The sequence below is a fragment of the Ursus americanus genome, chromosome 27 (assembly GCF_024610735.1).
Source record: "Ursus americanus isolate L20-20 chromosome 27, mUrsAme1.1.p, whole genome shotgun sequence".
NCBI lineage: Eukaryota > Metazoa > Chordata > Mammalia > Carnivora > Ursidae > Ursus > Ursus americanus.
This window is the reverse complement of record NC_142153.1, coordinates 11,253,635-11,278,780: the sequence shown is the minus strand read 5'-3', so window position 1 is coordinate 11,278,780 and position 25,146 is coordinate 11,253,635. Positions and strand designations below refer to the sequence as shown.

Sequence of the window (25,146 nt, the reverse complement as noted above, 5' to 3'; positions counted from 1 at the left end):
TCACAGTTTCAACAAGGCCTGGCTTTGAGGTTCCCGCCCCTGCAGAGCATTTTCCAGGCACATCTGTACCATCCCCTCCCCTACCCTCCCCTCCGCTCCCCTGCTATACAGATAAGCCAGAAATTTGCAACTTCTTGGTTGTTAATAAAGTGGCAGATCTTTAAAAACCAGAAAGCACAATTCTCAGATATTCATAACAGATGACTTCTGTCTGCCTTGTTGATTTTCTGGATATTTTTTCCTTATTTATTCAAGCCCTGGTCTTTCATGAAGTAACTTTCAGAACCTGTCGCTGCTGCTGAATGTAATTTTGTAAAACTTAAAACCATTATGATTCCTATATTCTTTGAATCAGAGCTATAACATGATGTTTCAGAGCGTGTTAAATAAAAATGTGAGTTTGAATTATACCATCGGTGCCGATTACAAAGCAATTAAAAGATTTATTTTTTAAGACCTGGTGTAATGAGTGAGTGTAACAGGAGCGGGGTGTCGGAGCCAACAGGTAGCAGCTGTGCCCATCACTGGACACCGTGCCAGCCCAGCTTTAGAGGAGGACTTGCTCTGGGTCAGATGTGCAGCCAAAGCCAGGCTGTGGATGAGAGAGGAATTCTGAACCTCTAAAGGCAAGAAAATGAAATGTCTGCATTTCAGAATTAAGAAAGGAAAGAGGTTTACCTCTTGCCGCAAGAACCTCTATTTTAAGTGGCCTCTAGGTGGCGACATTGGCTAACCTGTGGGGCAAGCACTGGGACTCCACCGTCAGCAAATTTACTGGGAGGGGCCCCTCACCCGGAGTCTCACCCCTTCAGAGGGCAGGAAAGGAGGCCAAAGAGAACATGATTTTTCCAAGTGATAGGAATGACTCTTGCAAAGCCACTAGGTTCTTCCAGATATTTCGTTTCTTTGCTAACTGGACTAGGGGTCCACGCGTGGTTGTGGAACACTTTGAGAGAGGTGAACTGGTCTAAACTTTTTAATTAAGAACTCTCTGGATTGTGCCTCTAGATTGAGAACAATGAAGGAGGCAAAGCCAGGGGAGGCTGAGTCAAACCCAGATAAGGAAAGGAAACCAAAGTAAGTCTGTCCTGTACCCACAGCAGGCCAGGACCTTTGGCAGAGAAAAAAGTGAGCAAAATAGTGACTTTGATTTAGGAACACATGACAGGCAGCAGGTCCGAATCCTCCCAGATTTTCGTCAGATCAGTGCTAGCACCCACAGCAAGTTCCCTGAGTCACAACGGCGTGCTCTTCTGGGACAGACCCAGCATGTGGCCTAGCATTCTCTGTCTGCCATCAGCAGCCCGGGCCCTTGTCTGCCTGGTGCCCACCCCAGAAGGTTCAGATGCTCAAAGGCTCCTGATAATCCCACCAGGCTTTGTCCCTGCAAACTTCCTCAGAGATTCCAACCATTGCCTCTCTTAATAACTCAACTCTCCCCCCTCCCTTTTTTAAACATTCCTGGCCCATAAAGCACCCTCCCCTATATTCTCTCATTTTGCCCTCATGAAAGTTGGCGGGATCATTTCGGCGACATGGTGCCTCCCTGTGGGGACAGGGCACGGAGTCCCAGAGAGGGTTCTGTGCTCCTTTTCTGAGGTCCCAGTGGGTTGGTGGCAGAACGAGACCTAAGCTCAAGGCTCTTCCTTCCCAGAGCCTCACTACAGCACTATCTTCTGTCGTCTCGGGCTTACAATAATTAGTAAGTGGCATATTCTTAGATTTATAGGTTTAAGTGAAGAGAAGCGTATTACCATAAGAGAAATGTATGTTTTTAGTCTATTGTAATTGTTGAGAACTGACACATCTTTAATGCAGAACAAGCTTTGAAACCGCAAGCAGTGGGGATGAGCAGAGCAGGGAGGAGAGAATTAAACCCAGCCCGAGTGGAATCAGCGTCCCCCTTCTGTCATCCTGTTTCCCTCACACACACATTCCTCCCCCAGATTCAAACTCTCCCACGGGCTGCGAGGCCCCATCATGCAGAGCTGTGCCCTTTTCCCCCTAGAGCCAGACTGGCAGACGATTCTGTTCCCCACAGCTACATGGGAGAAATGAGGTCAAATGGGACATTCTTAAAAGCCCAGACACCTCCGTCTCTCTGAAGGGAAGCGGCGCTGCGCTCTCCACCGAAGCTGCGGACAGGAAGGGCTCGCCCACCGACTCCAGGGGCTGCGATAAGGGTGGGCGTCGCCAGCGGTGCAATTGGACCCGCTTTGCTCTGGGAACTGTGACCGTCTTTACCATGAAATCAGTCGAATGCTATTACATCAGCCTCATGACTAAGGGCAAAAGAATCCAAACTGTCCACCAAGAAGCTTTACTAATCTGCCCTCTCCCCTCAAGAAGCACATAGGTAAAGAAAAGGGCTTCCTTTCCACGCAGTCTGCCTCGCCGGGCATCCGCTCTGGCAGCGTGCGGTTGGGTGGCTGGTCACAGGGTTGGGGAGCCCCTAACCTTCAGCTCCTCTCCTAAAATCCCTTCAAGGGCCCAAGGGACCTCAGAGCTAACCCTCTCTTCCCTTCGAAGTCCAACATGGACGAGCTGAAATGAAAAATGCTAGGGACAAAGGGGAGGGGGCTTTTGGCACCTTTCTTGTATTTAAAAGACGTTTTCCCAGCTCGCAAAGGAGCAGAAGCCACCCCATGGGGGCCGAAGTGTCTTCTCCAAGCTGGGGCTCCGGGGGCTCCCCACACACTCCCTGCCAGCGCCTGCCACACCCGTGCCCCAGCCCAGCTCCCCTGCTCTCGGGCTCCAGAGCAAAGCCTGACCCAGCTGCCAATCTCCCAAATAAAATCAATGTGTGACCTTACTCACCAGCTGTACCGAAGCAACTAGCAGAAACCAGGGCCAACTTTGAAGCCAAGAAGGGAAGATGAGAAGTTGGGAGAGAGAGAGAGAGAAAGAGGGGGGATAACTTGGCTGGACTTGAAAGGTGTCTTGTCTGTCTGTTCCCCATTAGGCGCAATTCTCTTGCAATCTGCAGCCTCGACATAATTCTCTTGACCAGATACTCTCCAGAGAGATAGTGTCAGAAGGAAAAACAAACAGAATAGCATCTCTGACAGCAAAGTCACTTAAAAACCTATCTGGGGGAGGGAGGGGAGAAAAGAGATGTCAGGCGGGGGAAGGCCCTGCACAGTGGGCCACGTGTGGAGACGCACTTACCCTGGGATGGGACAAGGACAAGGACAGGAGGCCAGGGAGCCCAGGTGAAGACAGCCCCAGGAAGGGAAGCTCCCAAGTCCTCCGCCCTAAAAGCCCCTTCACAGCAGAGGCGCGCTTTGTCTGGCTTTCTCACCTGTGCACTCAACACCAAAACCCACCGGGCTGGCTCTTTACAGCCTGGTGGTTGTCCCAAAAGGGGTTCAGAAGGACTGTCTTGGGGAAAAAAAGTGGTGCCCTGTCCTGCCTCACCGTCCCTTTGCTGACCGGCCCCCAGCAGCAGCAGAAGGCCGAGGACCTAGCTCTCCCTGGAAGCTGGCAGCCAGCTCCCCAGGCAGCAAAGACCCTTCTCCCCGAGACCCTTTGACCTGCCTTTGAGCCAAGCCTCCTGGGGTTGGGGAAAGCAGGCGCCCCGCCCCCCTTGTCTGCAGGAGCCCAGGGGTTAAGGACTAGGGAGTGGGGGACACGGGATACAGGGCGGGAGAGGGCACAGCTCTGGGCTCAAGTTTCTGGGGCAGGCGTCCTGTTAGAGGAGAAAACTTTTTTTAAAGGAAGAAAAACTAATCAGAAGAAAGAAGCAAGAGCTTTTCCCTGCCTTTCGGACTTGTTTATTACTAGGATATCTGATTTCAGCAGAGGAAGCAGGCACCGAAGCAAGGTTTTTATTGGCCGTGAGCAAGAGGAATTCAGGGTTTGCCTCTGATTTGGCTTCCCCAGAACATGCAGCTGAAGAGTGCTCGCTGCTTTCAGGGAGCAGCTCGGTGGTGGTGGTGGTGGGGGCGGCAGAACTCCCACTTTCTGCAGCATGACTAAAATCGCCTTTGGAGGATGAGGACGGAGCAAGGGGCCCCGCGTGGGAGGTGGCCTCCCAAACATTTCGGAGAGGAGAGCAAAATAGGGCACAAAAGTTAAGAAGTTCAGAGATTGGCTCCAGGGGGGCGCGAGTGCGGCTGTGCTCACCACCCCCCTTCCCGCGAGGGGACCTGGAGGAGGGCAGGCCTGGTTTGGATGAAAGCGCAGTGTCTCTAGCTGACAGAGCCAGGCGGGCTGCAGTCGCGGGGCCGGGCCTGATGGTTTCAATGTGTGGGGAAGATGCAGCCAGGATGGGTCGAGGCAGCCCCTGCCAGCAGCTTCCCTCGGCTGGGGCGGCGGGCCTCTGGGGAGGGGATTACCAGCCCGGCCTCAGGCTCCGGAGCTGCTGCTGATGCCCCGGGGCTCCCTCCTCACACAGTCAGCCCGGCCTCCCTGCCTCCCGCTGGCTTCCAGAGAGGGATGTCTCCTCCATGCGGAAAGGGCAGGGGTGTCCCTCCATCTGGGGGCCTCTGGGGGAGCCCAGCCATCTCCCTCTCTTCCTTTTTCCCTCCCTGTATCCTCTTTCTAGCCACCTTTCCCTCTGAGCCCGCTCATGAACCTTCCCCCACAAACCACAGGGGCCAGGAAGAACCTCGGAGCTGAGATCTCAGCGTCCCCGCTTTGCTGTCCTGCTTGACCCATCAGGAGCAGGACTCTGCTGCACAGACTGCAGCCCCTCTGCCTGGGCATGCTCTCTTCCAGAGCTGGGGCTGAGAGCCACTTTCTTCCCCTGCCTGGGTGGGGGTCTCTGGGGCGTGGCCCTGGGCCATGCTGTCCACTGTCCCCAGTTGGCTCCGCTCACCTGTGAGGCTCAGGCCCACTTGGGCAGCCACTGTGCCCCTGGGAACTCTGAAGTGGGGCCCAGAGCATGGGGGAGGGTTGCGGGAGGGAGGAACAGGCTCTCGCTGTGTCAGTTCCAGGAGCCCAGGCATCAAAAGGACTTTATGCAGCCAGTTTGGGAACACGCTTGCAGGGAGAGGAGCTGTGGCAGTAAGAGCCGATGGCCCACACTAGGGCTGGGGAGCTGCTCCAGAGGGCAGGCACGCACACGTGCACACATGCGTCCGTGCACACACACACACACACACACACACAGCCAAAATGCGTGCTCCAAGACGAGGGCACCAATCTGTCTGGGTTTGACTCTTCACATCTGTTCCTCACCAGTCAAATCACCTTGGGCCAAAGACTTAAGCTTCTTGGTGCCTCAGTTTCCTCATCTGTAAATAGGGGGGCTATGAAGAGCGTCTGCCTCCCGGTGTTGTTGCGAAGTTTTAAATGCGTTAAGTGCAGTGGCCCCTAGCCGGCTCAGTCGATGAGAGACCAAGACTCTTGATCTCAGGCTCGCGAGTTCGAGCCCCACGTGGCGTGTAGAGATGACCTAAACATTACAAATCGAGGACATATTTTCTTTTAATGTGACAAAGCAGGTAAAGTTGTGTGGCGAGAACCTGGCACACGATAAAAGTTCAGTAAACGTCGGTGCCCTGCGCCGGGCCCAGCCTGGTTGGGCTTTGCAGGCCGCTGGAGTCTCCGTGGAGAAACGGGGTGGAGCTCCGATGGACTGAGCAGATAAGGGCTGTCGGGAAAGCTGTGGCCTTCCTTCATAAATGAAACATGATCCTCTAAGGCTGAGGAGGGAGGGTGGCCCTCGGAGAGGCAGCGAAGGCCCTGAGTGCCCACGGCAAGCTCTCCTCCCGGGCATCTCACTGAGCACCTAACGGGGCTGGACGCAGAGAGGTGGAAAGGTCCCCCTGCCCCTTAACGTGCTGCCCAAATACAGACGCCCAAACCTTCCTCTCCTGTCCCCACAGCTTTTCACGAAAGACCTAGCCAGGGAGCGGGGCACAAAAACAGCGAAATCAGCCCAGAGTGAAAGCAAAACTAGATAGTCTGGCTCACAGCCCCTGGGCGTTGAGACGCTGGTGACACGCCCAAAGTCCCTGAGTGGAGTCCCCAGGAGGGAGGCCCAGGGAGGGGGCCCCTCCTTCTGCATTTCTCCCAACCTGCAGGTCCACGACCACCAAGGCAGCCGGCCAGGTCTTAGGGAACAGAGCCCAGCCTTCTCCCCAGAAGTCTGACCTTGCGCTTCCGGTGAGGTTGTTGTTGGGGGGGTTGGTTAGGGCACACAAAGTGCACAGGAGAGGAAAGGAGAAAGAAAGGACAGAGAGATGGAAAGAAGCAGAGGGAGATAAGAGAGACAAAGGCCAAAGGGCCGGCCCAGAACCCCCCCATGGCCAGCTAGGCATCAAGAGGACGGCCGCTCCGGGGACCAGGCTTCCACGCGGATTACAAATCCAACCCGGCCAGGCTGCGGGTCAGCCTCAGCTGTGCCCCATGTGCCGCCCATCCCACCCCCCACTGGCACACACACTCACACACACACACACACACACACACACACACACACACGCTCTTCCGGCCTGTGTTGCCTGTCCTCCTTCCAGGATAGTCCGACCCCAGCACGGCTCAGGGAGAGAGGGGCGTCACCCTGTCACTGGTCTCATCCTCTCTACTGACTCGGGAGAAAAGACAATGCATGGAGCAGTTCCTTGAGGGGTGCCTAGAAGAAACGGGCGGGAAGCTAGGCCCTGAGGGGCTGGGCTACCTCAGTCCACCAGAAAAGGCCTTCCCTCTGCGACCTAATAAGGCTGTGAATCGAGAGGCTTCCTGAGTCCTGACGCATCTGTAGGACCCTGGGCAGGAGAGACACAGTCTATCCCCTGGGCTCTGAGGAGCCTAGGAGCCTACCTGTGAGGTGCCTCAGGGCCCGCCAGGGAGAGGAAAGAGGGGGGAGGAGAGCCCTCACCCCTCCGCCACCAGCCCCCTTCACTCCTCACACAACAGAGGTCTCCCCTCTGTCTAAGGCACTGAGCTTCTCCCTGCCCGGGGTGACGGAAGCTCCTGGCCTCCTCTTGGCTTGGCCGATGCCTGTTGATCCTCCGGGTTGCTTAGGCCGCTCTTCCTCCGAGAGGCCTTTCCTGGTCGGCAGTGGAAACTACAGGCTCTCTGTTCCCCATTATTCTATCTAACAGCCCCCTTGCCTTCACATGCATCACCCACATCACGGTTTGTAATTATAGTCATCTGTGCCCTTCTTTGTTCAATCACAGCCTCCTCATTAGACTCTCAACTCCCTGAGGGCGGCAACCATGGCTTTTTGTTTGTTTGTTTAACCATTGTATACCCAGCACAGAGGCCCACAGTGATGGGCCGAACTCTTGATTTTCTCCCCCAGTTTAAGCCTTCCGGAGTCTTCTCCAGCTTTGCAAATGGTGACTCCATTCTTCTCAAAGCTGAAGCCTAACACCTAGGGGGGCCAAATTTTTCTTCCTTTAATTGAATATAGTTGACACAAAATGCTATTATTAGTTTTACATTACAGTGCTAGGGGTCATTCTTGACAAATTTTTCTCACACCCCACTTTCAGTGTGTCAGGGAATCCCATTGGACTCGCTTTCTTCCCACACCCAGGATCCAACCTCTTTCCGCCTCCTTCACCACCCCCTTTGTCCAAGGTGCCACGGCGTCTCCACTGGACGGGCCCCCTAACTGGCCTCCTGCCCCCCTGCCTGGCATCCTCCATGCTCCAGATAGACAGGAGATTTGAAAGTCTGATTCAGATGATATAACACCTCTTTTTTCAAACCCTCTAGGCTTCTCCTCACATTCAGAATAAAATTCAAAGTCCTTCCCAGGGTCTTCAGTACCCTGGTGATGGGGACAGGAGGTCCAAGGGCACTGTGACCACACCTGTCACTCTGCTCCAGCCGCATGGTCCCCAACTCTTCCTTGAGTGAGCACAGACAGTGCTCTCCTACCTTGCTGCCTCTGCTGTCCCCTCTGCATGAAATGCTCTGTCCCCCCAAATCCATGTGACCTGCTCCCTCCTGAGCTCTGCTCAAAGATCACCTAGCCGGAGAGGTCTTCCTCATTACACTTTATTCCCTTAACCGGCTTCATTTGGCTTCACTGCTCTTGTCCCCACCTACTCGATTATACACATTTGCTTATGTACATAGTATCTGTCTCCCTCTGCTATAACATTCGTGTCATGGAGCCACAGACTTTCTTTTGGTTTCATCGCTGTATCTCGAATGTCAGAAACAGTATCTGGCACGTACTATGTGCTCCATAAACGTTGCTTAAATGAATGACTAAGATTTCAGTAACACGTTGTTGAACAAATTGAATAAATGTCTCTTCTATTTGTTGGGCACTAGAACAGGCTGGAAATCATAGAAATAAAGAAAAAAATTCCCTCCTCTGGGACCTTATGCGCTAATGGAGGAGTCAAATATGTAAACAGTGAACTCTAAGAGAGGACAGAACTAGGTAGGTACTGTGAAAAAAAAAATGAAATTCAACTGACTACACTTGAGGATCTCATTGGCTTTATTCACTGATTCGTGAATCAGGCAGCATGTCATCTAGCAAGTAGAACAGGCTCCTTGAAGCTGTGCAAAACTGAAGGCTTTGATAGGCAGAAGAGGGTGGGAAAAGGAAGTTCCTAGCAAACAGTGGATTGGTTCAGGCAAGATCTCCTTTCTTTGAGAAAAGGCTGGGGTCTATCAGGCAGATTATCTCGCTAGTGCTGACAAGGTAATTCCAGATTGACTGGTTAAAGGTCAGATTTCTGGGAGGGCTGAACTAAAATTAGGCTAGCTATTAAGTCTTGGTTTGCTGATGTGGGGCTTAGCACAAGTGACTCCATTTTGGATCTGTTGTTTCTTTTCAACAGTACCAATAAGGAAAACAGCAAGGAGGAGCCTAGCTAAAATGTACTGAATACGTGTGTGTGCCAGGCTGGGGTGGTCTCTGACACCAATCAATTCTCCACTGAGTGCCTACAATTCAATTCCTCTCAGAGGCAGTGTAAACCCCACAGGTTAAGTGCTCAGTCCCCCCACTTCAGATGTGAGTTGGGAGTTTTGGGCCACCCATACTTCTGACTGACTGGCTGTCATTCCAAGCTTCCCATGATCCCTTCTTCGGTTTCGGTAACTTGCTAGTATGGTTCATAGGACTCAAGAAAACACTTTACTTACATTAGCGGGTTTATTTTTAAGGATTCAACTCAGGAAGAGCCAAATGGAAGAGAAGCATAGGACAAGGTATGGAGAGGGGAGACAGAGCTTCCGTGCCCTCGTCAGGTGTGTGGCCCTCTCAGTACCTTGTTGTGCTCACCAACCTGGAAGCGCTCTGAATCTCACTGTTGGAGCTTTTGTAGACCTCAGTCTCTGGTGCCCCTAACGCTTTGCCAGAGGCAGAGGCCAGTGGTGACGAATATTCCAACCCCCACCCCAGTCACGAGGTCGTTCTGGTGACCAGCCCCATCCTGAGGCTACCTAAGAGTCCCACGTCAGTCAGGAGCATAAACTCAGGGGTGATCAAAGAGGCTCCTTTCGATCAACAAAAGACGCTCCCAGCAGTCAGGCAATGCCAAGGGTGTGAGGGGCTCCGGGTCAGGGACCAGGACAAAGGCCAAGTGTATTTTCGTTTTCTACCACACAGGCATCATTTTTATACAACTGACATCATCGGCACAATTCTCTGAAGTAAATACTATTTTTTTATCCCCCATTTGACAGGTGAGAAAACTGAGACTCTGGTAAAGGAAGTGATTTGCCCAAAGTCCCATGATCCATACCCTAGAGAGCCAGGATTTGAATCGAGCGGCAGAGTCCATGCCCTTAGTCACTGAACTCGAAGTGCGGGAGGCAGTCCATCAAATGAGGGAATGCGAGTAGATCTCACCTTAAGGGTGAGTCCAATTTTAATTTTAATAGACACAGAGATCATGACCACTTCCTGTGGGAGTGCCTAAATTATACCCAGGTACTTACCGTGTGGTAAAATCTGGCCCAAATATTTATCTGGGTAGTTTCTCACAATTCTTTTTTTTTTTTTTTTAAGATTTTATTTATTTGAAAGAGAGAGTGCACAAGCAGGGGGAGCGGCCTGCTGAGCCACCCAGGCGCCCCAGCTTCTCACAATTCTTATTCATTCCTTCGGGCTGAGGCTCCAGAGCATTTCTCCCTCATGAATACCCAGTGTGAATGTGCCAACAGGACAGGCAGCTCAGCACCGTCCCCAGAGGAAGGTACAGGACAGGGAAGAGGACAGAGAGCCCAGAGGACTGACCAGCACAGCCATCCTGGGAGGGAGGGGAAAATGGGGCGGGGGGGGTCACAGGCTCTGTGCCTCTGTCTAAGCTAACGGAGACCTGGAGAAACATCATATTTGCATTACCAACGCAGTTATGGGCCATTATCTCCTCTGCTGTGGTCCTGGGTCTGTGTTAGAATCCTGCTTCTGAAACGCAACAAGGCACAGAGGGAGTTAGAAAACCCAAGAATTCATGGGGCGTTGGGTGGCTCAGTTGGCCTTCGGCTCAGGTCGTGATCCCAGGGTCCTGGGATGAGCCCCGCATCGGGCTCGCTGCTCAGTGGGAAGCCTGCTTCTCCCTCTCCCATTGCCCTTCCCCTCGCTCATGCTCTCTCTCGCTCCCTCTCTATCTCAAATAAATAAACGAAATCTAAAAAAAAAAAAAAAAAAAAAAAAAAAAAGGAAAAGAAAAGAAAACCTAAGAATTCAAAGGTGACCATCCAGGATGGGGCCACCAGACAGCTGGGGGGACAGCGTAGCACGTGGTGCTGAGAAATGCTAACTCCTGCTGTCTGAGTCTACACAGGTTACAGTGTTTCGTCACCCCTCCTATCTTCTAGCTGAGCAGCGAGGCTCCTTTGGAAAGTTTCTGCCCTCCTTGATTCTATTAGACTAGGGGACGGGGTCCTGGTTCTACTACCAGCTATGGTTTGGGAGTGGATGTCTGGAGAGGTTCAGCTCAGAAAGGGCCATGGAATCAAAATGAGAAAACCTCAAGGAGAAATAAAATTTGGGGGGAATTGTTGAGAGCCCTTCTCCTCCCTGCAAATTACAGAGCATGGTGGTTAAAAATTTGGACGCTAGAGCTCAGAGTGCCTGGGTTCAAATCCTGGTTCTATTACTTACCAGTTTGTATCCTTGGATTTCGAAGGTGCTTCTTCACGCCTCGGTTCCCTGTCTGCTAAAACAGTCGTCCTCACCCTGTTGGGAGGACTCCATGAGCAAACTCATCAACAAATGCCTGGCACGTAATAAGCACCCAGGAGATGTTAGCTCACATGTGAACGTCCTCCCGCGGGAGCTCTGCTCTGCTCCAGGCTTGGAGGGAGAGGGACCGACCATTACCCGACCCTCCACTCTCAGCTGCTGCTAGTGGAAAGGCTAGTCTACCATGGGGTAAGAGGCCCCAGCTCCTCCTTGACAAGGAGCACTGGACCAGGACTGAAGCTGGGCGCAGAGAGAGGTTGGCCAACAGCTAGAACCTAGCAAAGGCAAACTTCTCTTGAGAGAGGCAGAGCGGACGTGAGCCGCAGATACTGAAGGGAATAGCGATGGGTCAGTAGAGTCAGGTGGGCTACACTTCTGCCCTAAACTGGACTAAAACTTTTGGTAAGCCCCCTCTCTCTTGCTTCAATAGGATCAGTCCAGCCTCCTCTCTAGGTACCTTATCCCTAGCCCATTAAAGAGCTTATCACACTATCAGGGTGTATGTAATTGGCCAAACTCCCTAGCCAGGTTTCTTGAGATTGGGACTAAGTTGGAGTTCTCCTTCTGACTCAAACAAGCTTCAGATCAAAAAGGCGTTCCTGTGGGCCACTTACCCATCCCACCCTGCGCCTCTGAGGACAGATAAGCCAGGGAGCTTCCTGCAGGAAAAGCGTTGAGTGGCTCAGAGGAAAGAGCACTCGAAAAGCAACCAAAGGGTAAATTCCCACCCCTGGCTCTTTACTGCTCACGCCCGAGTTTCCTCATCCACACTTGTAAAATGGGAAAGTAACTCCTGTCCCATTCACCTCTCCGGGTGGGTAGAGACGCCCAATGTGATGACATACAAGACAGGACAGCATTTTATTCTTTTTTTTTTTTTAAGAGTTTTATTTATTTATTGACAGAGCACAAGCAAGGGGGAGCGGCAGAGGGAGAGGACGAAGCAGGCTCCCCGCCTAGCAGGGAGCCCCATGCGAGCGGTGGGGGGGGGGGGGGCTCAATCCCAGGGCTCCATCCCAGGACCCTGAGACCATGACCTGAGCTGAAGGCAGACGCTTAACCGACTGAGCCACCCAGATGCCGCAGGACAGTGTTTCATAAATGTCTCCAGGCAGCACCTCATTCCCACTGTGGGGAAGCTCTGCCTCACTGAATGTCATTTGGCCTCTGCACAGCCTCGCGGAGTGTACGTCCCAGTGCAATTCCTTTCCAGACTTTGGAGTGTCTTCATTTAGCAAAAAGAATTGCCAAAAGCCTGTGTGACCTAGGCCAGAGGCCTCTGCTCCTCCTCTCTGAGAATTTTCCCCTACCTAGGAGCAGAAGAGTTGAACGGCAGACACTGCCTGTGGCCAGCTCCATCTCAGACCCTTCCAAAGGAATGCAGTCCTAGCCTGCCCTCCGCCTGCGGAGGGCTCCTGCTGGGAAGTCCATTCCCCTTCTCTCTTACTCCATTTGCAAGCACTATTTATTTATCTTTGGAAGTTGAAGGAACCAGAGCCTGCAGCTCGGAGAGACTGGTGGAGCCAGAGAGGGAAAGTGAAGTAGCCAGTGTCTGGGCCCAGTGTCTGCCTTTGACGGGCCAGGGAGAGAAGGTGGTTCCCTGCAAAGGGGGATGGGAGACTGGACTGAAAGGCCACAGTGCTGGAAAAGGTGTCACATGCACCAGCAGGGCCAAGACCACAGAAAGGAGGTGGCAGTTAGCAAACTTCTTTGGCGATACCGTGAAAGATGAGGAAGAGGAGTTCTACCCAGGGATCCCCCAACCCAGGCAGCCTGACCCTCAGCAGTGAAGGGTCTATTAAGTGTCAGAAAAGGCAGACTTTGGGGGGAAACTGAGGGAGCAGACATACTGGGCCACACTTCGTTTCCCTCTTCCCCAGCCCTATTCCCAGCTTGCATCACAGTCCATCTAGGACCCTCAGGCAACTTTCATTCCTATTCCCCTTTGTCAAGGTCCGACACTACCCAAAGCCACTAGCCCTCTGCCTATGGAAACTGAGTGCCCTCTCTCTTTCACTCGCTCATTCAAATGCCACAACTGACATTCATAAACTAGGAGGCATGCAGAGCCCCATGTTGACCCCAGAGATTAGATACTCCAGGACGTTAGAGGCTGTGTCCAAAGTCAAACAGAGACATCTAGAATGAGGCTCTCCTGACTCACGGTGCAGTGCTCTTTCCACACCCTCACCCAGATCCCTGCTTTTCCTCTTCCCATTTCCCTCATTCCCACTGCCTCCCAAACACACACACACACACACACACACACACACACACACACACACACGCACACACACGCACTGGGATATGGAAAAGGTAGGAGGCCAGATCTAGCCTGTTGCCTTGGCCTTTGACCCCTCCGTGGCAGAGCGACATGCACCCCCCGCTGGGTGAGGTCACTGGCAGCAGAGGAGGGTCTGAGCCTTCCTAAGTCTCTGGTTTGTATCCTGCAGTGGCTAGAGCAGGGCTGCGGGAGGGAGGGTCGCCTTCCAGACTGGCCCATCAGGTCAGGGGCCAAGGGAAGCCAAGTGTCGGCAACGCCAGGGCGGTGAACAAAGTTCAATCCCAACCCCATACAGGGAGCACCAGACATCTCTGACCAAACCCGCAGGTCACTGAAAGACCCAGACATGGAGGTGCGGGCTGGATGAGCAAGAGCGAGGGAAGGTTTTGGGGAAAGTGATGGTGGTTGGCTTTGACGACTGAGATGGGAGAGGAAGAGTGCAGGCCCGGGGAAGGGGGGCGGGGAGGAAGAAGGAGTCTAGGCTCAGGGCGGGTTCGGGGACACGCGGGGCCTCGAGCCGCCTGGCCCGCGCTCGCTCCGAGGAGGGCAGCGGCCTGGCTGCGTAGCGGGAGGCGCTAGGGCCTCGCGGACGGGCGAGCTGGCGAGGGGAGGGCGCCCTCTCGGGAGCGCGGGCGGGGGCTGGCGGCGGCGGGAGCGGCGCAGCGCCGAGCTGCCTCCATCCATGGCACGGAGCGGCGGCGGCGGCGGCAGCAGGGGCCCGGCGCGATCCGCTAGGTCCCAGTCCAGCGCCGAGCGAGCAGGCGACGCGGAGGGGCCCCGCCTCAGGCGGCCCGGGAGCACGGCGCAGAGACTCGGGCCGCGCCGCCGGGGGCCGCCCGCGCCGCGCTGACAGCCGCGCCCGCGTCCTCCCCGCCGGGGCGCTCGCCGGACATGCCCCCGGGGCGCGGCGGCGGGGACCCCGGGGCTTGCCTCCGCCCAGGGCCCCCCGCCCCGCCCTCGGACGCCCGGGGCCCCCTCTGAGCACGCCTCCCGCAAGCCCAGGTCCCTCTGGCCGGCGCGCAGACGGGCCCCAGCGCTGTGGGTCCCCGCGGGGCGATGGGCTGATGGGCGCCGCGGGACGCAGGATGCGGGGGGCGCCAGCGCGCCTGCTGCTGCAGCTGCTGCCGTGGCTACTGCTCCTGGCGCCCGAGACCCGGGGCGCGCCCGGCTGCCCCGTCCCCATTCGCAGCTGCAAATGCTCAGGGGAGCGGCCCAAGGGGCTGAGCGGCGGTGCCCCTAACCCGGCGCGCAGGAGAGTGGTGTGCGGCGGCGGGGACCTCCCGGAGCCTCCCGAGCCCGGCCTTCTGCCTAACGGCACCGTTACCCTGTGAGTACCCTCCTCGGCCGGCCCGAGCCCCGACGAGGGGGCGAACGGAGACGGGACAAGAGGAGCGGGAGGAGGGGGACGGGGACGTTGCCGCCACCTCGGAGACTCTGGGACAGGCCTGAGTCCAGGCGCCGAGCAGGGAGACTTGGAGAAGTACGGGCAGGATTAGGGCTCCGGGGTGTGGAGGGAGGAACGGGCTTCGGGGGGCGGCTGCGCCCGAGAGAGGGGCACCGCGGGCGCCCACTCACCTGCACAGGTGAAGGGAACGCGCGCTGGCGGGACGCCGACGCCCCTTGACTTTCCAGTCTGGGCTGGTGTTGCAGACTTCGGGGATCTGAGGTGGGTGGGCTGGGGGAAGGCTCAGGAAAGATTGACGCCCGCGGCCCCAGAGGTGGCTGCGGTCGTCACCTCCGCGGACGCGTCCCTGGCCCGACTGCGGGAGTCTCCCGGGTTCACCTCGCGGGCCTGGCTTCTCCAGTGGGGGGCGCCCCATCCGCCCCCCCACCCCCACCCCGAGCCTGGCAGCCGCGCTGCCAGCCGGTCTCCGTAGGGGGGCGGGGTGTCGGAAAATCTGTCCTTGGGATTGCGGCGCTTCTGGCCTGCATGAGACCCCGGCGTCCCGGTTCGTCCCGGGCCCCTCTCCCTCCGCGCGCATCTGTGAAGGGAGCTGTGTGCCGGGCCCCGCACCCCGCCCTCTTCTTTGCCTCCCCGGGGTATAAGCCGAGCTTTGGCTGCTAATCGATTGACTTCTTCGCTCCGAGACTTCGAAGAAAGAAACCCGGCCGAGGGGAAGGCGGCTGCCAGCCAGCCTCCTTCCGTCACCCCGTTTCCTCTCTCAGCCAGGGCCCTACTGAGCCCTCACTTCGCTGCCTGCGAGCGCGGCCCGTCGCGCCGCGACCCGGCCCCACGCCTCCTCGGTGGAGGTCTGGAGCCCCCACCACCGCAGGCGAATTCGCGGCCCCAGCCCGCCACGGCGATTTCCTGCCCTGACCACGTGCTCCCAGCTCCACGCACGCCGTGGGGAGCAGGGTCCGGCCCGAGGGCGGCCCGTGCCTTTCCTGTCCCGGACCCAGCCTGCGAGCGCTTCCCCTTTCCTGTCTTCCTGACCCCGGTGGCAACTGTTTCCCCACCGCCCCTTGCCCAGACTTGGGGCTGGCTCGCAGTCTATCCTGATTGTGTCCAGAACAATACCCTAATGCCTCTGGTTGGGTGAGTTCAGAGGCTGCCGGCTTCCTGACAGGACACGACTGGTCAGCCTCTGACGTTGGCTGCCTGGCCTGCATTTTCCCCAGCTGGGGTGTGAGTGTGTGCATGTGTGTGCATTAGGTGGGTGGAGGCCATGTGTCCGCTGTCTCCCGCGTCCCACCCCATACCTGGGGTATGGCCGTGGCCTGGGAAGGCAGCCGCGGCTGCTCATTCCTGGTCTCTTTGATTGTCCACTGGCGTTGAAGGGTCCAGGCGGGCCTGGGCATTCCCCAGCCCACTCAGATCTGGAGGAGAAATGTGCTTGCTGTGTGGAATGGTTGGGCTGGTGTCTATGTGAGCCCCCGCCGTGCAATGATAACTCAGCTCAAGAGAGGGGCGTGTGCGTGTATGTCTGCACGTGTAGACTCGATCTTGTGGCTGTACTCACACACGTATGTGGGACACCGACTCTCTGTATGTCTGCTTGTTGGGATTAGGGAATCCACACATACTAAAGGCAGAAAAGAGGGGGGAAACATTAAAAGGTGGTTTTGCAGTACATCTTAGAATGATTTGGGAAATAATGCTTTCCAGCCATAGCTAATTCCCATCGACGCCACTCCAAGGAGTGAGCGCAGCCAACTCTTGGTGAGAATATATTGTGACAAGGTGGCAGCAGACGTGACTGCCAGCTCACCTTCCCATCCCGAACCACTCCCAGAGGAAGGGCCCCTTCTTTGTCCCAGGCCACTGACCTAGCTGGTTTAAGATACCTTCCAAAGGAACAGCCCCTGAGCCTGGCTGGACCTCACCACAGTGACGACAGGGCAGGCCCTAGAAGCTCCAGAGAGCCCTCTGGCCCCTCAGCCTGGAGTGTAGCTGAATCCCAGCCACAGACGTATTTCTTAGGCTCTCCCTCCAGGCGCCACCTAATCGTGACCCTGATTGCTGGCAGGGATTCCCTTCCCAGGGCTCAGCCCCTCCAGCCGGTCCCATCCCTACCCAGCATGCCTCTTGAGGGAAGAAGGAAGACAAGTGCTGGGAAGGGGCTTCAGCCTGGCAGCAAAACAGGAGGCCAAGAGCCCAAGAGCCCAAGAACCGTCTCCACACCCTCCCAGACTCCTCCTCCTTTTTCTTTTTGTTTCCACACAGATTTCCCCTTCCATCTTTTTGCCCGTCACGTGGTGCAAGCAACAAGACTTTCATGGATGGACTTTTGTGCCTGTGGCTTGATCTCCTTCCTCCTCCCTCCCCTCTTTTCCTCCAGAATGGGCCACCCAGTCCCATTCCCCTTCACAGCCCACCCTGCTCACTCGGGTCCTCCTGGGACCCAGGGCTCCACCTTGGGAAACCTTCGTAGCTGCCAGTGGTGGGACTCTTCAGGCAAAGAAAGTGCTAGAAAAGGTACCTGCCTGCAAGGAGCCTCCTGTCTGTGCTCAGAAAAAGCTTCCAGGCGGCTCTGAGGCAGTTCCGTGACTAGTCCTGTTTACCGCACTGAGAACCCTCCCACCCTATTATCTTGACTTGTACCTTCTGTTTTTGTACACTCTGTGCCCCCCTCCCCACCCTTTGCCTTTTCCCCTTCTAATGGATTTTCATTCGAAGTTTTCCAGGAAAGCAGAACTCGGCTTCCTTCCTGATCCATGTGTCCCACCCCTCAGCTCGTGGGCACCCGTGCTCCTGTCCAGTGTGGGAGCCTTTATGGCTCTCCCCTGAGGGGAAAGGTCTCATGGGGATGGCGAATTTCAGGGAGAGCCTGGGTATGGGAGGGAGATGAAGACCCCGTGCGCCCCCACCCATCCCTGGGCAGCAGCTGACCGGCCTGCCCTTCTGCTTCTCAGCTCTGGGAGTGAGAGTAAGGGGGAGGGGGAGGTACTAAGGAATTCTAGGAAAGGACTGATAATAGAGAACTCCAGAAGGAAATCTCCTACAAGGACCTTCTAGGACATCTGAGCAGCCCCTCAGAGGATTCCAGCCCGTGTCATAAATTCCTAGACCGGCTGCACTGAAAAGGCCCTTACAGATCAGCCAGTCCAGCCCCTTCTTCTTCATCCTAGAGCTGAGCGGACTGAGGCCAGGAGGGGAGGGCCTGGTGTCCTGACACTCACAGAGGAGCTGACTCCAGGATCAGCTGGTTGGGTTCTCTTACACTTCTCTCCCGTGAGGGACTCGCTATTTACCTGGCTGGATTTGGGACCCAATGGACACAAAGCCGCTTTTAAAAACCCAGTTCCTTCCCAGCGGAACCCAGGCCCTTTTGACCTGGGAACCTTCCAAGGCTGGGTGGGGAGGGGGCAGGCAAGGTACCGCTCACTCTGGATTCTCCCAGAACCCACAAACTCTTGTCCGCGTCACCTCCCCTTTCTGGGGCAGGGGGTTGCCCCCCGCAGCAGCAGCCCACATGGGGGAGAAGGGGCACTTGCCGTTCAGATGCACCTACTGGAGGCCACATCCTTTCGCTGGGGCTTTGGTGGTCCTTAGAAGCAGCATGGGGGAAGGCGGAGGTCCCTCACAGCCCTTGTGCTTGCTCCAGCCCCAAGAAAGTGGTTCTTGAACACAGATCTCCCTCTGAGCCTCCAACTCTGGACGGGTCCCTCCCCTCAGCGCCCCTCACCCCAGCTGCCAGGCTCCAGTTAGGGGAGTTCGGGGCAAAGTGTGCCAACTGCCCTCCACACAGCCTGAGGGGAGTGGAAAGATGCTGGCTGGAGGGGCGGGTCCTTGCCAGCTTCCCCACCCCCTTCTCTTCCACCTCTTTCCCCCATATGGTTCTCATAAGGTCTGGGCTCAGAGACAGCAGCCAGAGGAAGTGGCTGTGTACAGAGAGCTTTTGTGAGGGAGAGGAGGGGGAGGGGGAGAGAGCAGAGAGAAAGAAGGAAAGAAAAGAGGGAAGAGGCTGGGGAGAGAAGGTGGGAGAAGCTGGGAGACTCCAGCACAGTGCCTTACCCTCCCCATGCAGGGTCTCAGCCACAGCACGCCCATGTGGGCTCCTGACCCTGCCTATTCGAAATGAGGGCCCAGAAAAAAATCCAGGCTCCCCTCTGACTTCGCAACTACCTGCAGGAGAAGCTGGAGGCAGCCAGCTCCTTCCCAGAGTTCTTGGGGACCCTTAGGGCTCCCTCACATGCGGGATGTCAGGGTCCATGGTCCCATCTCAGGGCAAGCACTGGGCAGAGAACAGAGCCCTCTGGGGTTTACTGGTTGAGTCCTCACTGTGCCAAAGAGACAGGAGAGGCCACCGCACTGAACTCCAAAGACAACCCCTATAATTCAGCATCCCAGTGGTGCCGGGACCCAGAGTGGGTAATTTGGCCTGAATTATTCGGAACATGTTCATGAACCCAGCCACTCGTGATCCCCAAGGAGGTCCCTTCCCACCAACTACCGAGACTACCATGGATCACCCTTTCTTGATGGGCAAGGGGGTGGCAAGCAATCCCTAGCCCTGGGGGGTGAGTCTGAGAATTTCCCCCAAAGGCACAGGCAAACCAGCGTAATTTGAACCTGACCATAAATTGACCCTTAAATTGGGGGTCATGTTTTTAAAGGGAGAGAGTTTCCAAGTTTATACCACAAGAGAATCATTGGGATAAGAATGCTTTCCTGAAGGAGAAAAACTTCCAACCACCTCTGGGTCCATCCATGGCCTTCTATTCAGTGGGCTCTCCTCACCAGAGCCCAGAGAGGGGAGGTGAGTTCCCCAAGGCCACACAGCCTGGACCAGTACTCCTCACTCCCTTGTGACCCTGAGACAGAGACCCCCCCCCCCCCCCCGGGACCTGACAGAGAGCAGGGGAGAAGAGAGGAGGGAAATGGCCCTGGGCTGAGGAACTCGAAGGAAAGTCCGGTAACTGCTAGGAAGGGGCTGCTTGGAGGGGCTGTTTATTTTCATTCCCCCAGCCCAGCGCTCTGTTCTATTTAGAGCTCAGACACTGACAGGACAAAGCTGCCTCCTCCCCTTCCTCCCTCCTCTGGCGGGCCCCCATCCTTCCCAAACTCCAGAACATTCCTTTGCTTTTAGGACTGGGTAATGGGGGTGGGGGAGCAGAGAAACTGTGGAGTGTCGCTGACTTGGGCAACCTCCCAGGACCCAGCTTCCCGAGCCCTGGGAGAGGGGAGAGGAGGGATGGGGAGGCAAAGGGGTGTGCAAGATGGATGGGGCCAGGTGAGGGGCAGGGGAACCAATCTGTCACAGAGGAGCAGAGAACAGGACGGAGAGAGGCCGGAGGAGGGAGTTGCAGCCTGAACTTGAGGGGCCAGACATCTCCCAGCTGGAAAGGGAAGGGAAAGTCTGAGAGCTGCCCCCTCCTCCCACCCACCCACCTAGGGCTCTTAGCCTGCTGGGAACTGTGTGGCCAGGCAGAAACTTGAGACTTCAGGCTCCAGGAGACCCGGTGTCCAGGATGGGAAAAGCCATCAAATATAAGGAGTGGGAGTCTTCAGACCCTACTTTTACTGAGAAGAGACCTCCAGAAAGGATCTGACCTACTCAAGATCACACAGCAGCTAGCCAGATCCCAGGGCTCCTGGTCCCGGGTCAGCCTCTGCCCATGGTGACCTCATCCCTGGGGACAGAGCAAGGGAGATAGTGATCCACTTTCTCCGTATGGACACATGAGCCAGCGAAAAGGGGCAGATAACCTAATAAGCACTTGTGTACTTGGGGGACCTCTGTACAAGTCACTGCACAGAGTATTAGAAATCAGATGGACCCAGGGTGAGCGGTATCTAAAGCATCCTTCCTGGTGTTTCTCTCCCTCTTCTTGCACCAGGAACAGCTTCAGGACTACACCCCCAGGAGGCAGGCGAAGTCTCAGGAGGGCTGTACCGTGGAGCTGAGGGATGGGTGCTGTCTCCAAGCTGTCAGGACTGAGCTCTCCCAAGACTGACCGGGTGGGGGCAGGGGCGGGCAGTGGAAGTAGGAGGAAACTGCTCCATGACTTGAGAAGACCAGGGTTCAGCAGGAACCCTGTCGGTCGGCCACTGCCACCTTGCCTGGAGCTCTGTGCCTCCAGATACCGGTCCCCTCGTTCAGCCAGCACCTGCTGTGTCCAGCCCCGCACCAGTGCCGGGAGGGGAGAGATTTGGTGTCTGTCCTCAGGGCCCATACAGTCTCCTCGTGGAGACTGGATACAGGCTCACAAAGCAAGACAGGATCAGGGCCTCAGGCCTCCCAAGGAAAACTTCTGGGGTAGAAAGATTAAAGGACTAATTTATACTTGAGTATAAAAGACTGATAACAGGGCGCCTGGGTGGCTCAGTCGGTTAAGCGTCTGCTTCTCCCTCTGCCCTTCCGCCTGCTCGTGATCTCTCTCGCTCTCAAAAAAAAAAAAAAAAAAAAAAAAAAGAAAAGAAAGGAAGAAAGACAGACTTATAACAAATTGATCCTTTCAGGTTTATTTGTATTTGAAAAGAAATCCACTTTCTTCACCCAAAATCACGGCTCCCCCGGGCTGAGATTTTAGGCCATGTTTGGAGAAGCACTTAAGGGGGATTGGGAGTAACTTCCCAGCTTCCTCGGATGGAGTAGACACATCACACACGAACACTCCATCCGGTCTGACACATGTCCCTCCGCCTTCCATGAATGGAGGGTTGTAGACCCCACGTCGCATTGATGTTTGCGGTGCCATTGTGTTACACGGGGCCGAGCACACAATGGGTGTCAGTGTAGACTTGAAGACTGAATGAGTACCTAGGTATGATCACAGCAGACTTGATTCCCTGTGCTCCGGCTAGGCTGCTGGGGCCCCAAATCCCCAGCGAGGTGCCCCAACCACCCACCACAAACACCTGAGCCCCTTTGCTCAGGCTGCAAACCCCCTCAGAGTAGTCCTTTCCATCTCAGGCCCAATTTCGTGGTCCTGCCTGCTCACCACCAAGCTGGGGTGCCCCTGTAGGGAGGGTAGATTAGAGAAAAGGAGACAAGAGGGCCCCCTGCATAGGAGCCATTCCAAGACTATTTTCTTCCCTGACCTTGACCTCAGGCCCTGCCCGGACAGTTCAGCTTCAAGGCTGTGGTCACAGGCCATATCCAGACACAACCCCCCACAGCCTGGGGAAGGAAGGTCCTACCGGGGTGTCCTTCCAAGCAGGTAGTCAGGGCTGTGTGGACAGGCTTCCAGCCAAGGGAAGGTTTGGGGAGGAAGTTCGGGAGTGCCGTGTGTCCTCTCCACCTGTTAAGTCGACTGCCATTAGGCTAAATGGATATGAAGGGCAGACTGGAAGGGAAGGGAAGCCACAGGAGGGCAGCCTTTAGGCTGAGGCTGTGTGTCAGGGTGGGGCCCGTGGACGGGAGGCAGCTTCACTTTGGGAGACCCTATCGGTCATATCAAGCGTATCGGGATGCACCCACCTCCTTCTTGCTAATCGACGTAGTATGACGTTTGGTTGTTATTTAGCTAAGCGTTAATTGCAATTTTATAGCATTTATATTTCAGAGGCAGGGATTATTTTTGTAGGTTCGGACATCTCTGTGAGTCCTGGAAATGCTTGGAGGCCTTGGGCACTAGGCCTGCAGGAAAGGCTGGGAGTCCGTTTTCACTGGCTGGCTTGGAGTGGCTATGGGCCTGAGAGACCCCCTCACTGATGGTCTCCCTAAGACACTGCCAAGCTGCCAGCAACAGATGTTGGAGAGAGGTCCTTCTGAGCCCAGAGGGCCTGGCAGTGCCCTGAGCTCCAGGCTCAGCCTCGCTGGAGAAGCTAAATCCCCAAGTGTCCAGGCATGTGGTCCTCGCATCTGTGCGTGTTATGGGCGGGGGGGGGGGGGCGCTAACACGTATGAGTCTTCCAGTACATGAGAGAACAGTTTGGTTCAGGCATGTTTTGGCCCCATGTCCCACGGAGTGATGCCCACATGACCCCTCCAGGGTCATCTCTGATGTGGGGCTGGGATCTGGTGAGTTCCTGTGGCTGCCCAAAGGCCACAGGGCCTCTCTGTAGACGCCAGCCACTCGCTCCCTTGGCCTCCAGCCTCATTAGTGGTAACTCGGCTTGCTTGCTTCTCTTCCCTAAAATAGGACCCTAGCTGGGAGAGAGTTCTGGAATGGACTCAGTGTGCCCCCTCTCCTTGGCCAGATTCCAGACTCTAGGGTAAGAGAACAGGGGACTCCAGGGACCGGCCCCCCTTCCTGTGAAAATCTGATGTTGGACGGTAGACAGGGAGGGAGGGAAGAAAGCTGGGGATGCCGGGCTGGGTGAGCCAGAGGTCTGAGAGGCGGGGCTGGCGCGGTCGGGAAGGAGGTCCACCTGGCAGGATCCCCGTGCTGTCGCAGGGCGAGGGGTTGGAATAGGCTGAGGAAGTAGCTGTCGGATAGGGGCGGCAGGGCAGTTAAGAGGGGGCCAGGCTGGCACTGTGTCGATGAAGCTGGACAGAACCTCGGGGCCGAGGCGCCCTCCTTCCCGGCCCAGTGGTTGGGGCCGCCCTGCCTGCTCCCGTCCATGTGACAGCCTAGCGTGGTGGGAACACTCTCCTTCCTATTGGGTGAGGCTGTGTGTGTTTCTCTCCTACTGCCAGTAACTTCCGGCTCCCTACCTGCCCCGAACAGCGCCAGACCCAAGCACTTCTACCCCAAATCACTGCCCTCCCTGCCCCCCAGACCCGCAAGGGGCAGCTCTGAGAGCTGAACCACTGAACCCAGAGACACGATTGAAGCCATTTTCTGGACAGTCTGGGTCTCAAGCAGTATTTCCTCAGCCACGGCTAGGTTGTAAAGGCCAAAAGATCCAATTCTGGGTATCTGGGGACTCGGATCGTACAGATATCTGCCTGAAGTCTGTCCAAGAACGGGAAATGAGGCCAGAAGGGGGGCCATGGGAGGAGAAGGACAAACGGCCATTTGCCTGGCGCCCCTGCTTTTGCGAATGGCTTATAGAGAGTGGGGGATCAGGGATATGCTCCCTGCCGCGGAAAAGTCTCTCGTTTCAAGACTTTCTGGACTGGTGTTCGCACCAGGCTAGTCAGGCTGGAAATGTGGGCTGCAGCTGACCCCCAAAAACAGCGGCTACCTGGGAAGGGGCTCTGCCAGAGGGGGTAGGACACCAAGAGATGAACTGTGCGCTGTTCTGGGCCACGAGCTCATCTTCACCTGCGTGGGGGCTGCCCGCCAATCCTATCCTGTGCTCTGCACCCACACCGCTCACACACACACACACACACACACACACACACACACACACACATCCCCACCCCACCCCGGTTGCCTCCTATCTCACAGGCACCCCAGACTTCCTCCTGGGGAGGCGCAGGCCACGAGGAAACTAGATAAGGGTTAAGCCACTGGCCACACGTGGCTCCTGAGCTCCTGTCACATGGCTGGTCCGAACTGAGATGTGCTGGAACGGTAGAACACACGCAGATTCCAAAGCTTCAGTACAAAAAAAAAGAAAAGGAAGCTATCTCATTAATAATTTTGCATATTGATTACATATGGAAATGATAACTTTAATACATTGGGTTAACTGTAACACATTATTAGAATTAATGTTTTAACTTTAAAAAAATGTGGTTACTAGAACATTTGAAATTACATACTCCACTCACATCGTCGTACTCCCACTGACCAGCTCTGGGTTAAAGAATTTGGGGTATGCAAAAGGTGTTCAAGGGTTAAAGGCTGAAGAGTCTGAAGAATGTGGGGTGTACCCCAACACCAGTTCTAGGCCTGTCTGGACAGGACTCTCAAGTTAGGATCCCAGGTTTTAATCTCAGGAGTTTGAGAGTTGGAGGGTTTTTTAAAATTCTCTGTTTTCAATTCAGTGATTTTTTTTTAAAGATTTTATGTATTTATTTGAGAGAGGGAGACAGCGTGAGAGAAGAGCACTTGTGTTAGCACACGAGCAGGGGGGAAGGGTAGAGGGAGAGGAAGAAGCAGACTCCCCACTGAGCGGGGATCCATCCCAGGACCCCAGGATCCTGACCTGAGCCGAAGACAGATGCTTAACTGATTGAGCCACCCAGGCGCCCCTCAATTCAGTGATCTTTAAACAAAAGTCTTTTGCATATAATTTTGAGATAATTATTTATTAGAAGGTATTTTCCTAGCATAAGATTTTCATTTCTAAAGTCAATGTTTCTCACACTAGAATCCTCAGACATAGTCTCAGGAAATAAGATACTTTTTTCCCTCCCTTTAACAGGTCTCTACTCAAATTTAGGAAATAATATTCTCGGGCTTCCTCCTTCATGAACGGGGCTGTGATAATCTGGCAGCCCTGTCCCCCTCTCCTTCCATACCTCCT

The 25,146-nt window shown here is 55.5% G+C and overlaps 1 protein-coding gene across 1 annotated transcript in view; it reads left to right on the top strand.

Moving 5' to 3' along the window:
• The first annotated feature begins 14,023 nt into the window (after window positions 1–14,023).
• ADGRA2 (adhesion G protein-coupled receptor A2) overlaps window positions 14,024–25,146 on the top strand; it is a 35,007-nt gene continuing 23,884 nt past the window's right edge. Inside the window, exon 1 of the mRNA XM_045779243.2 lies at window positions 14,024–14,724. Within this exon, the coding sequence (XP_045635199.2) occupies window positions 14,462–14,724 (263 nt within the window). The 5' untranslated portion in view covers window positions 14,024–14,461. The remainder of the gene's footprint in view (window positions 14,725–25,146) is intronic.